General features: G+C 29.8%; 2 protein-coding genes across 3 annotated transcripts in view; one reads left to right on the top strand and one right to left on the bottom strand.

The window, feature by feature from the left end:
• The window catches only part of LOC106478335 (intraflagellar transport protein 88 homolog), a 74,037-nt gene extending 71,295 nt beyond the window's left edge, over positions 1–2,742 (top strand). Inside the window, exons 21-22 of the mRNA XM_013938873.2 lie at positions 1,451–1,576; positions 2,302–2,742. Of these exons, the coding sequence (XP_013794327.2) occupies positions 1,451–1,575 (125 nt within the window). The 3' untranslated portion in view covers position 1,576; positions 2,302–2,742. The remainder of the gene's footprint in view (positions 1–1,450; positions 1,577–2,301) is intronic.
• Positions 2,743–2,795: 53 nt separating this feature from the next.
• LOC106478341 (serine/threonine-protein kinase LATS1-like) overlaps positions 2,796–16,738 on the bottom strand; it is a 59,456-nt gene continuing 45,513 nt past the window's right edge. For both annotated transcript variants that reach the window (XM_013938879.2, XM_022381921.1), the window contains 3 exons: positions 8,910–9,092; positions 3,965–4,071; positions 2,796–3,543 (listed from right to left, as the gene is read on the bottom strand). In XM_013938879.2, the coding sequence (XP_013794333.1) occupies positions 3,106–3,543; positions 3,965–4,071; positions 8,910–9,092 (728 nt within the window). In that variant the 3' untranslated portion in view covers positions 2,796–3,105. The remainder of the gene's footprint in view (positions 3,544–3,964; positions 4,072–8,909; positions 9,093–16,738) is intronic.

The following is a 16,738-nucleotide window of genomic DNA, read 5'->3' as shown; positions in this document are numbered from 1 at the left end:
TACATAAGCAATATCTTAGCAAAGTGAAAAGAGGCTCTTATTTTATATTCTAGCTTGTCAATACAAGTAATTTGAGTTTCTAATTCATTTGAAATTACAGACTTAGTATTTTGACTTCACAAAAATCTAATTTGAACCAATGCTACATTCAACATGCCACACAAAAATATTTTTTTTTAATATTTGCTTTTAAGTTACGAAAATTTGAATTATAATCTACAGGTTGATACCAAACTTATTGACATAAATTCATGATATAGTAGTTCAATAAAATTTTGAATGCGAGTGAACAAAAGAGATGACATGACCTTTCACCTGTGACCCATATCAAAAGGGTTAATATTGGAAATAAATGATCTTATAACACCAAAGTGTTGTTTTTATTTAGACACACAACATTTCGCTTTACTGTCAGTTTCAGTTTTAGTGAACGCTCCTGAAGAAGCTGTAAAGCGAAACGTTGAGTGTCTAATTAAATAAAAACGTTTTGGTGTTATAAGGCTATTTATTTCTTGTATTAATATATGTGCCTTTTCTTACCATTTTTAGCCAGTATAAGAACTGAAAAACTTAATTTAGGATGATAGTATTTTATTCATTTAATTGTATGTTTTGCTCAATAAGTATATAGAGGTGACATTCAATTAACCTTATTATTTGTTTCTGAAATATTTCAGAGAGTTAGATTTTTTTCTCAAATTGGGCTTATCCCTAAAACAATTAAAGTGTGTACTTATATTTTGAAAATTTTCAAAAATATGGTACTGAAGCTTTATGACACATTCCATTTGTTGCTTTTTCATGGTGATATTAACTTCTTAAACTCAACATGCGTAAACTATTTATTTTCAAAGGCAGAAAAGTAAGTAATTTAACAGTCATTCAAAAAATGTTCTTTCTCTGTGAATAAAGATTAGTAAACTGTTTAGTTTATTTCAAAGACTGTACAGTATCATACCAATCCAAAGTTACATTTACATTCAATATATGTAATTGCCTATTAAAAAGATTAAGTAATTGTTAATAATATTTAGATTAACATTTTAATGGTTTTATAGGTATCTTTGTAGATGACAAGTCTTGAAAAAGTTAGTGTTTTGTGTACATTGTTTTCTCAGCAAAAACTTCGGTGTGTCACAAGCAGTTGTTTAAACTTTGAAATCATTATCATACCGCTAAAGATTCAAAACTACACATGTTAAAGAAACTGATTTAAACCCACCTACTTGCTTTAAAGTAAGAGGCTTTTCAAAAGCTTATTAAGATGACTAACTTCTCATAAAATTCTTATCCACTTGCGAGACTACTATTCCCTGATACTGTTTTTGAATGTAACTGAATAACGTGGTCAGTAAGTTTATTAGCATCCTATTATTGCTTGAAGCAGCTTTGAAAGTCTATTTGTAAATTGTTGCATAATTTTACTAAATAAAAAATATTTGTTCCATAGATACAACATATGATGATCCCTTGGGCCCAATGGAGGAAAGACCAAAAACTGCTGCACGAAAAAAAGATGCAGATGATGATGAATTTGATAATGAAGAACTGGGAGATGACCTACTACCAGAATAGAGCAAGTGTTAGTAAATGTTAGAGATCTATTGTTACCAATAAAATGTGTTTACTATGTTCTAAGGAAAACAGTCCCTTTTCTTGTATAAATGTTGAAACTTTTAATGAAGTAATAGTATAATTATTAATACTGTATTGAAGACCATCAGACTGTGAATTAAGCTGAATTTGGCTCACTCTGGTATTAAAAAAAAAAAAAAAGAGTAACCCAAGAGTTGGTGTTGACTAGCTGTCTTTCTTCTAGTCTATCATGGCTAGTATGGACAGCCCTGTAGCTTTGTGCAAAATTAAAAACAACCGGAACAAACAATTTTTCCTGTTTGTAACAGTGTCTAATCACTTGTTATAAACATAGGATGTAGCTACAGATAAAATTGTCACTGACTGCCTGTGGAGTTTTGGACAGACTTGACAACCCACAACTAGTCAATGAAAGTTTTTGAGACCAGTTTTTATACATGTTTTGGAATCATTTCGTTTTATGACTATATATATTTATTAGGTTATTGTACATAGAATATTCTTAACTATCACCTTGCTGGTTAGTTATACTCACTAAAGATGTTTTATATTTAATTTTCAATAGTTATAGAAGTGCCTAGTTATTTCACTTCCAAATACTCTATTGAAGTACATATTTTAAATCTTCGGTCTTAACAAAATTAGGATGTTTATGCTTGTATTCTTATTCTACAGCAAACTAACCCTTTTTTTTTTTTTTTATAGGTGTGTATTCACCAGGTTGCTAAATAATCCATCCAAGTTTTCTTGTGATAAAGCACACATTTGTTATTATCTAGTCATTTTGGATATTAATGTATTTAGATGGATTATAGAATTTAAAAATAACCTTTTCTTTCAAACCTGGTAGCAGAAAAAAATATATATTTTAAGATTACTATTGTCACAGTTATGTGGTGTCCTTATTATAGAAATTTTTGTACACAGTTGTTCCTTATGAATTGGAAACATCTGGCTAAACTTAAGAATTTTTAACAAAAGCTATATATATATATATATATATCTGCACTTTAGTCATTAGAAAAACACAATAAAAGGTTTTATCCAACCAATTCAAGGATACAGCCATGTTTACTGTACAGTTTTTTCTCCTATCTTCACATCCATAAAATGGCAATGAAAAGAGAAACTAAAATTACTAGCTGTGTGTGTTTACATTTTTGATTGTAAGTGCTTGAACAGATATGTACAAATAAATGTTTAATTTGTCAAGGAATGATTTTATTACATAGCCTGTACACCATGGCCAATATTTACAGTGGCAAATGCTGCTACTTACAGTATGTACAGGGTACAGTCAAGTGCTTGCAGCTACTGTACAGTACAAAAATAAAGCACATTCTACAACAACATATACCCACCTATAATCAAAGCACACTTTTAGTTCTGAATAAATAACTTTCAAGGTGGGACTGGGGCAAAAAAGCCTAGGATAATTTTAAAAGCCATATTTACTACACATCCTACTGAGATCTAAGTGGTTTGTCACTGGCTATAGATATGGTGTTATCACACATACACAGGAGACCCCTGGTTCTCATTCTCATCTGTGTTAATTCTTACAGGATAAGCTTGACCACCATCATCAAAAAATCGTCTAAAAGTAAACTCAAAGAATGCATGTTCTGGATGTTTTCCATTTTCATATCCATCCTCAGATTTACTGTCTCCGCTAGATCCTGAGCTGCGGAGTTTGTCTGGATCCACTGGATCAAAGTTGGATGTATCTGTTGGATACCTAATGCGTGGCATATATGGAGCTCCCTGTTTTCGCAGACCACTCTTGAAGTTTATATCTTTAAAAAACTGGTGTGCTTTAATTTCATCAGCACTGTTTTTGCCAAGTCGCTTGTCAGGACCACAGCACAACTTCAGTATCAAGTCGGTAGCTTCTACTGAAAGATTTGCTGCTCGAGGGATGTGAAGACACTTCTCCCAGTTAATAACCTAATGAGAATAACAAATTAACATAACTAAGAATTGTGACAATTATGTCCTGAAAACAATATGGTTCAATTCAATGCAGTTTCTGGTTTTCACTTCCTTAAAATTATAACAAAATTTTATCCAAACAAAAAAAAGTTAATATGGGTTATTACTTCTGTTGTAATAACCTTAAATATTTAGTGTTGTAGATACTGTGCAGATATCATTAATTTACCCTCCTCAAAGGTATTCTGAATAGAAGAAAATACACTTATGATTCACCCTAATAATATTTGACTTGTTACTTACTTTAACTGAGAAAAACACAAATCTATTTAGTTGGTCTGATGCCCAGACTACTTTAACATTTATCATTAAATACTATGGATTATTAGTGTACATTACTAATTATGATCTCTGAATCCACCACAGTATTAGTTACCTTATATTGTGTCTCTCCTGGATTATTTGCTAAGAAAGGTGGTTGTCCAACAACCATCTCATATAGAATTACTCCTACGCTCCACCAGTCACACAGTTGTGTATACCCTGGAAAGTAAGACACAGTTAATCAACCTTTCAGCTTGATTAAACATGCTATTAAATCACCTTTATGTAACAAACAAATCAAGCATGTGAACTTGCTTAACTGACATTTAAAGCCAGACTAATGTCACATGAATAGTCCTATGATGCACGTATCTTACCAGATTATTACAATAAACTTTTCTTCAAGTCTTTAATTAATTCTGTAGTTTTAATTTTCATATTATCTTTATAATATTTTTACATAAGTAGAAATTACTCTCGGGTGACTTATTTCACTAAACATAATTTTAGCATACATATATGTTGTCTCTTTTTTCTTTCCTGTTGTAATTTACTTTGTATTCTCACTAACTTATGGTTTGTGGGTATGAAATTAATTGTTTTGACCAGGAAATTATGTACTTTTCAAATTATCTGTTTGAGTGGAGTTAGATAATGAATAACACATCAGGATATTTTTGGTTGTTGTTTCACCTGGTAAAAAGTAACTAGGCGAGGTCCCTGATTCTTGGTTGGAACTTTGAGTGAATTAGTTTTGTTAGAATGTTACTCTTATAGCAAAATTGTGAAGTTTCAGTGTAATGTTACTTCTTTTAAACCTAATTATGAAATGAAAAAATGCACATTTAGTTATTGGTGTAATTCATTGAAGAAGTTAGCAAGGAACTTTTTATTTGGCTCCAAGCAACAGAATGTTCCATAAACACACCAGAGGAAGGGTTACTTTTATGTAAGGAAAATTACCCATTAAATATTATTCAAACTGTTGATTAGTTTTTTTTTTTTATAAAATCAACAATAACTGAGAAATATTTTTTTAATGAATAAAACTGAAATTATAAAATTACTGGTAAATCAAAAATCATACGAGTACGTAATACAGTTTAATACAATGAAACATTTATGATAAACGTAAATAAACATCATAATATTCATGACTTCTGGGTATCAAATGATAATGAAATAGTTTAACTAAAAGCAAAAGTGAAGTTTTAATATGTTTAATTACATGACTATGATTAGTTTTATAAATACAAAAGATCTTACCAGTTTCCAAATTTATAATAAATACTGCTTTCAACCGTGAAAGTTTATTTTAGATGTAGAATATTGTGTACTTGAACACTCACAACTGCTCTTAATATTCATTTTACATGTAAAATCAGGATTACATCTGATACAGTGGATTTTACTTTTCCAACATTGCAGTTTGTACTGTAACATTATTTACCTATCTTTTATACATGACACTTTTGCTTTTAGCCTAATTAGGTAAAGGATATGATGGTGTGTTAAATTCAATTTGTTACATACTTTTCACAAAATTATTCATACAGACAGAGATGAGAACAGCAAATGAAACATTTAGTGAGAGTGGTCTACATGCTCTGGTGCACTAAATATTCACACTACTCACTTCTAGGATGAACAGTAAACACAAGACTATTACTAACTTGTGCCACTTTATCTCGTGTTCTAATGATCAAACTGGTCATTTCACAAAATTATTCATACAAACAGAGATGAGAACAGCAAATGAAACTTTTAGTGAGAGTGGTCTACATGCTCTGGTGCACTAAATATTCACACTACTCACTTCTAGGATGAACAGTAAACACAAGACTATTACTAACTTGTGCCACTTTATCTCGTGTTCTAATGATCAAACTGGTCATTTCACAGAATACTGAGGCAATATTTGTACAAATCAATTTCACAGGGGTAAATTACTAACCCTTTAAAACTGAGCCAATGAAAAGGCAGATACAGAATACTATGCATGAATCTCTTCCTATCCTACTAAGTTAATTTTTCTATTCAGTTCTAAAGCAAATTGATGCATGGTGGACCTTGCATGCATTGTTATAGCCACTTTTTCTGTACATTTTGGCCAATAAAAGAGGCATGATAATGTATTAGCTCAGTAAAACACAATAGTTTGTTGTAATGTTTTTTCCCTTTATAAAATTTGTTGACCAGAATTTCAGACTTGCATACATACAAGTATAAGTATGTCTTACCAAGATTTATATCATAAAACAAAAGTTTTTAGTAATAAGCTATCTGACTTCACAATCTATACTAAACATGAATCAATGTTATCAAATTACTGTAATACTTTGTGATCTATAAATTCTGTATTGTAATACATAACCAGATTCTTTGGATCAATGAAAATTGGACTTATAAGAATGAAAATAATTTAAAAATCTGTGACATTTAACTTGTTTTAGTCTGTAACAAAAAGTTATTAATTAGAGAATTTTGTCATATATCTACTCTTCCAACTTTCACCGGATCATGGCTGTCTAATTTAGGCTACATCTAAACTATTAAAAACATAAAAATAATGTCTGATGTAAGAAAAATCTCTACCCTGTGTCATTCTACACAAATGGGCAAAAAGCACACACCATTAAGGTGGATGTCAAAAGATTTAAAGCCTACCTCTGTGCTTATCCTTTTTTGATCATGTACCTTTACACTTTAAGGAGTTTGTACATTGACAAGGTGTTTGGATACCTTCAGCTTCAAAAGACATCTTGTGATTAGCTGGCTGACTGTTAATCAGCTGGTTAATTGAGAGGAGTCTCACATACCAGTTTCAGTTTAGAGTAAACATCGAAGCAGATAAGGTAATTTTAGATAAAGCCTAACAGTTCTAGTGTTTGGTATTTACCTAGGCCTGCGACCTGAGTGAAATATTGGATCAGTGCCAATATGCCCAAGATCAGCTGATGTTGAAATCAGACTTTTACAATCTGCATTTGTGTGTTTCACGTGACTGGACATCCTTAAAATATATATAAACTAGTGGCATACGTAAAGCTTCAGAACTCATTTTCAATTAAATCTTGCACTTATCAGACTATAAAAAGGACATATTTTCATTGGAATACAAATCAAATATATATTCGATGAAGTTCAATAACATCTCCTCTTACATTTATTTTCCTGTAAACCTTTAAACAAATCCTAATTTGAGGATACACTGCGCTCTTTCCATCATGAAGCACCTGAATGTATTGCATATTTTCATAGGTAAACAAACTTACCAGTCCAATCTTCTTAAAAATTGGATCAGAAAAACAATACGGAGATCGGTCGTAGGCTTATACCCATCCCATTACTAATCTTAATATTATAAATACAAATTTAGATTTTTCTTAAATGTAGCCCTTGCAAGACAGTAACCACCACCACTACCAAAACATTTTTCTCACCTGATTTGAACATGTTGGGTATATGACCAATTTGACAATAGAAATGGAGGCCAATTGTCTTCTCTGTATATAATCATTATATTTCAAGACCTACAATTCTCACCTTTAAACTAGAAATACTTGCACACATCCATTACCTAACATTTGTTACCACAGGGCACATTAAATTTCTTTTGAAAACTGAAGAAATTGAATTTAGAAAACTGACAAATGTCTACAGAAACAGGTTTCTGCCAAAAAATTAATATCTCAACTCAGTTTTGATTTTTGAATCAATCTTTACCTTGGGTATATACATACACGCATGTTCACACCACAGGTTATGTTTATACAAAGTTGTATATGACTTGATAAAATAGATAAAATGCTTTTCTAACATGGAAAGAACATATATATATATATATATATCTTGGCAAAGGGTGTGTGTGTTTACATTCTTATTACTGTAAATTTGTGAATTATCAGTTACCCTGTAATCACTCAAAACATCATTTCAAATATTCAATCACTGCAACTTAAAGCGATATAAAAATGTTGCTTTAGTCACTAGAAGTTTAACATCAAGCCAATTAACTTTCTGGGAATAATATTTCAAGATGCAATAAGCTCTAATGTGATAACATCTCTTACTAAATACTGGCTTGTAAAGAAGAGCTGGTACACTAATTTAAAGATTAATAAAATCAAGAGGGTTAAGGTATATTGACTGTGGTCACCTTACAGTGTCTGTTTATCAATAACTATGACAACAAGTTTGTTACATGCACTGCCAATGTGGAAGAGGTGCCACTTGGGTAGAATGGATTCACAGGACTGACTAACATTGGTAGGAGAGATAACAGCAAAAGGTACTTGGAACATTTTCAGATAACACACTTGCCAACTGTTATTTGATCATGGAATGTAGTGTCAGACACACACCACCAGAAGAATTATTACTGTACGGTAGTTATTATTTAATGAAGTGGTATCTGGATTAAGTACTCTTCTATATATATTATGACAAGTAAACAATACATATATATATCTTTGATACAATTTAAACATTTTATTTATATGTCAATGGAAAAAAATCACTGAATCATCTTTTTACTAAACTATAAATTTTCATGGTCCATTTTGCATTAAATAAATCTTAAAGAATTTCAAATTGTAAAACCAAAGGAAACTGTAGCTCTCTCAAAAGTTGCTTTTCCAATTTTTAACCCATTTAATGTGCCTTTCAACCAGCTGTATTTATAATAATTAAAATGAATTCTAGAATATTAAAAAAAAGAATGCAACTATCTGCTTTGGTAATTATATAATATAAATACTACTTAATATTTCTACTGCTTTGTCAGACACTTTGACTGGTGGCCACAATTATATATGGATTGTCCTAACTTAACCAGTAACTACAACAACACTACTAAGGATAATTGCATAACTTTCTAATGGTGTGAGGCACTTCTCTCATGTAGGTTAAAATACAGATTTTTATTTTCTACACATCTTCTCACGCAGATTACAAGATACTTAGTTGGCTATAGTTTTACAAAGTGGGGTAATTAGATGTTAAATTCTACAGCCACATCCGAGTGCATTTCTTTAAAAAAAAAAGTTAAAACCTACCTGTTCTCATGAGCACCTCAGGAGCAATATAATTAGGTGTTCCAACAAGAGAGTGTGCCTGACAACGCTGGTGTTCTCTCCGACGTCGCCTTTCTAAGGGCTTCAAATTAGTCAAACTGTTACAGTGGCATTCATTGCTCCATTTATCATCAGGATCCATAGAGTCTTGTCTGTTATGTTCTCCTAAAATCAGATTGTTAAACATTGTAACTAATATGTTATACAGTCTTTTTTGATAACATACCCTTAATGAAACTTCTTGCAATATACACTACACTTTGCTTTTCCATCAAAATCAGAAACATGTGAATTAAGATTAGGTCCAAATTTAGTTTTTTTTGTTTTTTTTTTAACTAGACATTATGTTTAAATTTGCATTTTAAGATTTTATATTTTCCTGTGACATTCCATTTGTCTACAGAAGAAAAACTGTTTACAATATACTAAGGTTTTTCATTTCAATACCATGCAACAAAAATTTAAACTTTTAAAGTGTTCCATATTAACAACCCTTGAGTTAGTACACCAAGTCTTAAAATATAGGTATCCTACTTGAGTTTCGTTTTTGGTCAATCATAATCAAATGTATTTACAAACCCAGTTTATAATTCTACCCAATAACTTTTTCTGAAAACTGTGCCTTCCCCCAAAAGCCATTTTCAACTATAAAAATTCATTAAAAAATATTCTAATTGTTGACAGTACAACAACGTAATTTAAAAAAGGACTGAATACAGTACTCTTTGGAAGTTTTTTACTTTATTTATATACATAGAATACCATTTTTGCAACCACACCATACTAAAGTCCTTTTCATTGTTTTAGATCTTATCCATAGCAATTTCTTGATTTTTAGTGACATTTTACAAAGACAAAACAAAAACTGTTCAAAATATACTGAAACATAAAATTCCATACAACTCTGATTTCATCTTAAGCACATGGTGTAATTTCTACATTTTAAATAGGACCAAAGATTAAAACATGGGTTATAGTGAAAACTCCTGGATGGTAAAGAATATTCTTGTAAGTTAGTTTAGTCTTATCAAAATTTCATATCATGTAGAAACACTAAGGAAAAAAAGATTTAAAAAATATTATGAGATTAAGTTTGAGATTTTTTTTAACCTTAAGATATCCAACAAAATTCAAAAGATTATAATCCCTTTATAAAGTAAACATCTAAACTATACTGACATTTCAAAGAAATTCTGTGAAACTACCAACTGAAATACAATTGACAGTGCACATATTATGTCTACTGAAAGTGAATTTTCCTAATTTTTAACACATGAAGTTCAAAATGTTAGAAATTAGGAGTTACTGTGAGATACAATGACATACAGTCTATTTTGCAATTATCATTCATCTATAAATATGTTTAAGTGAAATAACATGAATTTTTTTGGTATAAATACAAGTGTTTAAGTACTAATTTTTCTATACATATATGGGTAAACACACAGTACGTGCACAAGCTAAAATTAAATTTCATAGAGTTAAAACCATTTTTGAATATCAATGACATACATAAACACACAACATTAAAGTTTGCAAATAAGATGTAAAGCAAAGGGTCTTTATTACATGACAAGTTTTATACAATGTGTAGATAGTAATAGTATATTGTGTCAGCTTAGACCCCAATTTGTTTTGCTTACATAAATATATTTCTCCCTACAATATAAGTTTATACAGGTATTTACCATTTTTTGCATCAGAAATGAAATACGAATTATTTACTCATACTCATTAATTTTCAGCTTCATTGTCTCATTATAATGTACATTATGATTTATGTAAAAAACTATATAATAAATTGATGTAAACTTTTCTTACACTTAAAATTGTCCTCTGTAATGTTCTCTAAAACAAATCCAAATTTTAGTAATGCATTTTTGTATAAAATTTTAACAATAATAAAAAAATATTACTATATATACCTAATCTAATATCAATATACCTTCAAAAAAAGCATTTCTTATACTTAGAAATTGTCATGTGCCTTTTTCCAAAATATGAATCAAGCAGCAATTTTAATAGTTTTTATGTAATTTCAACAACAATAAAAAATGTATGTACTTAATCTATATTAATATATCCTTAAAAGGTATTGTTCAATACGGGGGGGGGAAAAACTTGTTACTTTAACTTTCAAAATTCTATACTATAATTGAGTGCAGTTTAAGAATCAAAGGTAGTTCAGCCATTACATAGCAGAAGCTGGGTTAATGTAGTAATACAAAAAAAACACTAATTATAAATTTACATCACCATTCTCAAACACACAAATGCTTATAATCAGGTAGCATTACGATTATATGTAAAAACAGTAAAAAAATTGCAGTCATTAAAACATTTCATTAGGTTAAAAAAATACAGAAGATATCACAAAGTGTTATGAATAAAAGATTATTAAATACTAATATGATATAATAATAATAATGAGCATGCAATAATTAATTTTATAATGAATGAAAATTAGAAAATGATAAGATAGTTTTCACATAGATCATTTTACATGTGCTCACCATAACAATACATACAAGTGCAAGTCAACAGGCACTGAGTCCCTGATTTACTAAAAGAACCTAAGAGACACATTATTTTACAATGTTAAAAAATAAAAATATTTATCAGTAACAGCACTTACATTATGTTTCATCACTGTTTATAATTTAAATTGATTTTGTTTGCTTCTGTTATTTGTTCTACTTATAAAAATTGTTTTGATATTTCGCACAAAAAAAATTAGTATTGATATAGGAATATTTAGCTTCTGCTACCTCAATAACAGTGATCAATAAACTTTCAATACGTCTATCATTAATCATTACGTACATTTTTGCATTAACTTGTTGTACATATAACAATCAACCTCCATACTAACACAAGCAAAAAATTACATTCTAGACAAATTTAGTAAGTTAAACAGATGCAAACCAGGCTTCATTAAATTACCCTGTGTTCTTCTGTCTTAACTCTTTTATTTTTATTATTGGTATACTATAGTATAGTTTGTTCATTTTGGCAGTTTCTTTTTAAATTCATCTTCATTAAAGTTTACAACAAATTTATCAGTGTAAAAAATAAACCTTTCTTCAAAATACAAGGTACATATTCAATGGATTATTCTTTTTAATGTTAATACCAAAAGAATTTTACACAGCCATTATTCACATAAGAATGAATCTTTAGGAAATGCAAAAAAATAAGTTTTACATCTCCAGACACAATGCAAGTATAAATCATAATATAAATTTTGTAGATGCAAATATTTAGTTAAAATTACTTAAAAAAAATGTAATTAAGCCTACATCAAACTGATGATTAACACCTAACTTTTTATCCTTTAAACAATGATGTTCAAAAAACCTTTAAATGACAACAGTGATGCAAAATGGCATAACACAACTTTCATATACGTGATTGTACAGAAGCTGACTCACCATATAATTACTATCTATATCCACTGAGGTTATAATATCAGGTCACATACTGTGGTCAACACATACAAGAAGATAGCCTAAACTTTGTTTAGATGTGTAATCAGTGTTATTACATACATTTCTACTGAATTTATTTTTAAAAATTCATATCTTTAAAGGTATCTGGACAAGTTAAGCATATAAATTTCACAGATCATTCTTAACTTTTACATATTTTATTAAAATTCATCTGTTTATTTCACTGCACTTTAACAGATTGAATATCACATAAATGATAGCTCTAAATGACCAAATATGAAGCTTTCAAACTAGTTTTCTTTATGAAATTTTCCATTATTTAAAAGAATCAAGTGACTAAGATTGATTGCATCATTCATCTATGAAACAATGCTAAATCAAGCAGTATTCCAAATATTTCCCACAGATATCAATGGAACTGGACAATTAGTAGTGTTTGCTAATATATTAATCAATGGCTCCATTAATTGATAACATTTCATTAATCAATTATTACTGTTTTCCTCAAACTATGGTACATAAAATCAAAGCAAAAAATGTTGGCAACTAGTTGTCTTCCTCCCTAGTATGCAGTTCAAAAAGAAGAAAAAGGATGGGGGCAGGTAATTTCAGACATTTGTCTTCCCTCTAGTTAACAAATGCAGCGAGAAAAAAACTGGTGGCAGGTACTGCCAGACAATTGCCAATCTTATCATCAGAAGGTAAATATTAGTTATAGTTTAGTAGTTGTGCCATAACAAAGACAGGGTGAGCAGGTTTGGTGACAATGGGAATCTAACCAGAAACCCTTAAATTGTGATTTTTGATTAATTGTAACTTTATTAGTCAAATAGTTTACTTGACATTAATCAACATAATTGATACTCATAAGTAATTGATATATTGATTAATCAATTAAATCTCTCACCTTTAGATTTCAATGTACCTGACGAAATAGAATAGCAGTATGATGCAGAATCTGAAACTCACTAGTCTTGAAGTGCATGTTAAAATGACATTTGGGGTAAAGTGCCACTGATCTATGTTGTTCCTAATGCTACTATATAGTAAATTTAATCATATAAATATGTAAAAGTATTGCAAAAAGCATGATTGGAATGCTTAAAAGGAACTGGACCAAAGATCCAAGCTACACGCCCACCAAAACATCATGCAACTTGGGTATTATTCCCACTATTTGAATAGAGCAACTGTACCTGCAGTGGGAATACAGTCTGTGCTGCTAAGCATGACAGTAACTGCAGATCATATAAAAATCTTAACAACTTCAAATGTAAATTTTCCAAACACATACAGCATAACTAAAGGGGTAATTGGGATGAATGTTTGTCTAAAATATCTCAAGCATGCTAATCTCTGTATTTGGATCACATGTAAAGATTCCTATTTGTATTAACTATGCCTGTAATTAAAGCCTTAATTTTAGCACTTAACATTTTTCAGCTTTTCAGGTATTCTACAAAGGTCTCTCAACTGTTATGATTGTTCAGTTCTTTTTGACATTCATTGTTCCAGTCAGATGACACAACTACTTAACAACCTTGAACATATCTCTACAAGGCAATGATAGTTTGCTAGCTTGATAAAGAGATATGCAAGCAATAACAGGTTTCCCTGACCCTGAAAATATCTTTTATCTATTTGTGAACTGCTACAAAAAGTAATAAACCAGACTCTGTTCAGATGTCTGTACTCAGCTTATCAGCTATAGTTTTTTGTGTGTTTAATATTCTCATCATCAAGGTATGCAAAAAAAGAAAGTACACATAGAAAAGTTTCTCAATGGTATGGAGTAGCTGCTGAGATGTAAGGAAGTGTTCATATTTGGCCTTCAAAACCAAGGACAAAAATGAGGCAGTGCAATAACGAAAACATGCAGCAGACAGGCATGAGCAACATTACAGAAAGTACTATACCTTTCCATTTGGTTAAATGAGATAGAAAACAGATCAGCCCACCATCAATGAACAGTATGAACCATACATATTATTCCTGATTTAGGTTGGAGAACAATGAAGTATTGACTAATCTGAAATCTTTATTTTGTGTGGAGTGACCAAAAAACCTCCAGGCAAAATTGCATATGTGGACACTCAGATGGAAAGATATTTAAAAATGTGACCCACTTGTATGTTCAAATGCCCACAGGATGTTTACGCTATGTGTAATTTTTCCAATCGTAACTTACGAACGTAAAAGGTTTCTCAGAAGACTTGAATCAACAAAAATCTGCACAAAGGTCACATTATCAAAAGACAGACCAAGTAACTCGTAACTTACTGGTTAACACCTTAACAATTTGCTTTGTATATGACTATGAATAACCAAATTTCTAATCTTAGAAGACAACTTTCAAACTTGGAAGTTAAGACAAAGGAAACTACAAAAAACACTAGTCAGTCACATAAGATGATCTATATGTGCCAAAGTTACTCACTGTTACTTACAAGGTTTTTTAAGAACTACATAGTGATCACTGTAGTAAGCAAAAATAATCACGTTATAATGATAACGAATCTTTTAAATTAGCAGCAATTGGAACCATATGTTTAAAAATGAATCGAATAATGCTTAACTTTCATCTTAAACAATGCATTCTACATGGTACATGGATTATACAAGTTCAAAGTGGCTATCCAAAAGACATTCTCTCTTTAATTCTTTTCTAGTGCAATGGAAACATATACAAGTGCTTGAAATATTTCTATTTTATGTAACATGGAAGCACGAAATTTAAGATTAAGTTTTCAGTTATATGTGTTGAAAAAGATTTGAAAAATGTAAATACGTTATTCTTGTGAGGTTAGAGGTATGCATGCATTACTCACATGTAATGAATAATTTCTTAAACACTTCTTTATAAAATAATATAAACATTTTGACGAGAAAATCGTAAGAACCATAAAAAATATAACTAATGTTAAACTTATTTTCACTCTTTTCATTGCCAGTAACAGGTTTATTTTTAGATACACATAGACACACCTGATTTATAGTTACTTATATCTTGCTCATCAATTGTCACATCTTAAAGCTTACTTTCATTATTTCAGTGTAAGAAATTATGATAAGTCTAATATTTTTTCATTCAAAAAATTATATCAAGATGCAGTATCACAGATTCTTTAATATAATTATGACAAAAATAAACCAATTTTGATATAAACTATATGTAATAGACTTTCACACACATACACACACAAATTAACAATTATAATAAAATCAGCATTTTATGGCACCTTAAAGATTTAAATTGACATCAGCCTTGATAGCAGTATAGCTAAGGATAGATATCACAAACATATTTTTGTCACAGTAATATCAAAATATGACATTAGACATAAAATATCCCCTGATGAAAACTAGCATTTGTTTAGAAATTAACTGTCAATTACTTCTTCCCCATTATTCAATGTTTCATCTCTAGAATATAAAAAAGATGTTCTCATATTAGTTTATCAGTATTATTGAATAATAAAGAAGGCTTTTTAAACCAAAACTGTAAAACTCTGAAAGAATCTACTAAAAATAAGAGGTTAAAGTCAAAACTCTTAAAATATTTTCTCAAGCTGATGTACTTCATGGACGTCTACAATCAGGTATTTTACAATGTACTTCTTCCATGTGCCTTCTGCCATCATATCAAATTTATTTCAAATCATTACAAAAGTTTATAAAATATCTAAATCTGCAAACAGATAAGCACACTGAAACTATGCAGCACAGTCGAGGAGATTCATTGGTTATAGTACAGACAAATGATTTAACCAAAAAATAGATAAAAAAACAACAAAGTGTTTTTTGTTCCATTTTCTTCTGTTTGGTAATGTAATGTTTTAACATATGTCTGTTTAGCGGCTATAGCAAAAATAGAACACAATGGTTGATAAAATATTTGTTACTTCATAATACACTAAAAGTATGTTAAAACATTTGAAATAATTTCTAAAGTACAGCTCAAATTATCATTACAGTTATGCTTCTTATTCTGAAACATTGTGCCTTTGTAATTAACAACTACATTCTAACATTCATGTCTTTAAAAAAAATAACTCTAAAGCATTTAGTGTTACTAAATATACCTAGCAGTGTTCAGTTAAAATTAATTAACGGCCATAAATAGCTCCAGTTTAAGCATTAGCATTCCAGGTGCTCTGCCACTGATCACTGTGCCAGGTTGTGACTAACAATGGGACTCAATGATACACTAGTACTAAAAATAATTTAAAAAGTAATATATATATATATATATATATATATAGTAGTAACACTATTTGTTACTAGTTGTGTATATATGTATTTACTTTACCAATACTAAATAAAATAAATCAGTAGTATTATAATTAAAACTTTAATAACTAA

This window comes from Limulus polyphemus, unplaced genomic scaffold, assembly GCF_000517525.1.
Source record: "Limulus polyphemus unplaced genomic scaffold, Limulus_polyphemus-2.1.2 Scaffold200, whole genome shotgun sequence".
Taxonomy (NCBI): domain Eukaryota; kingdom Metazoa; phylum Arthropoda; class Merostomata; order Xiphosura; family Limulidae; genus Limulus; species Limulus polyphemus.
This window is presented reverse-complemented; position numbering and strand designations above follow the sequence as displayed.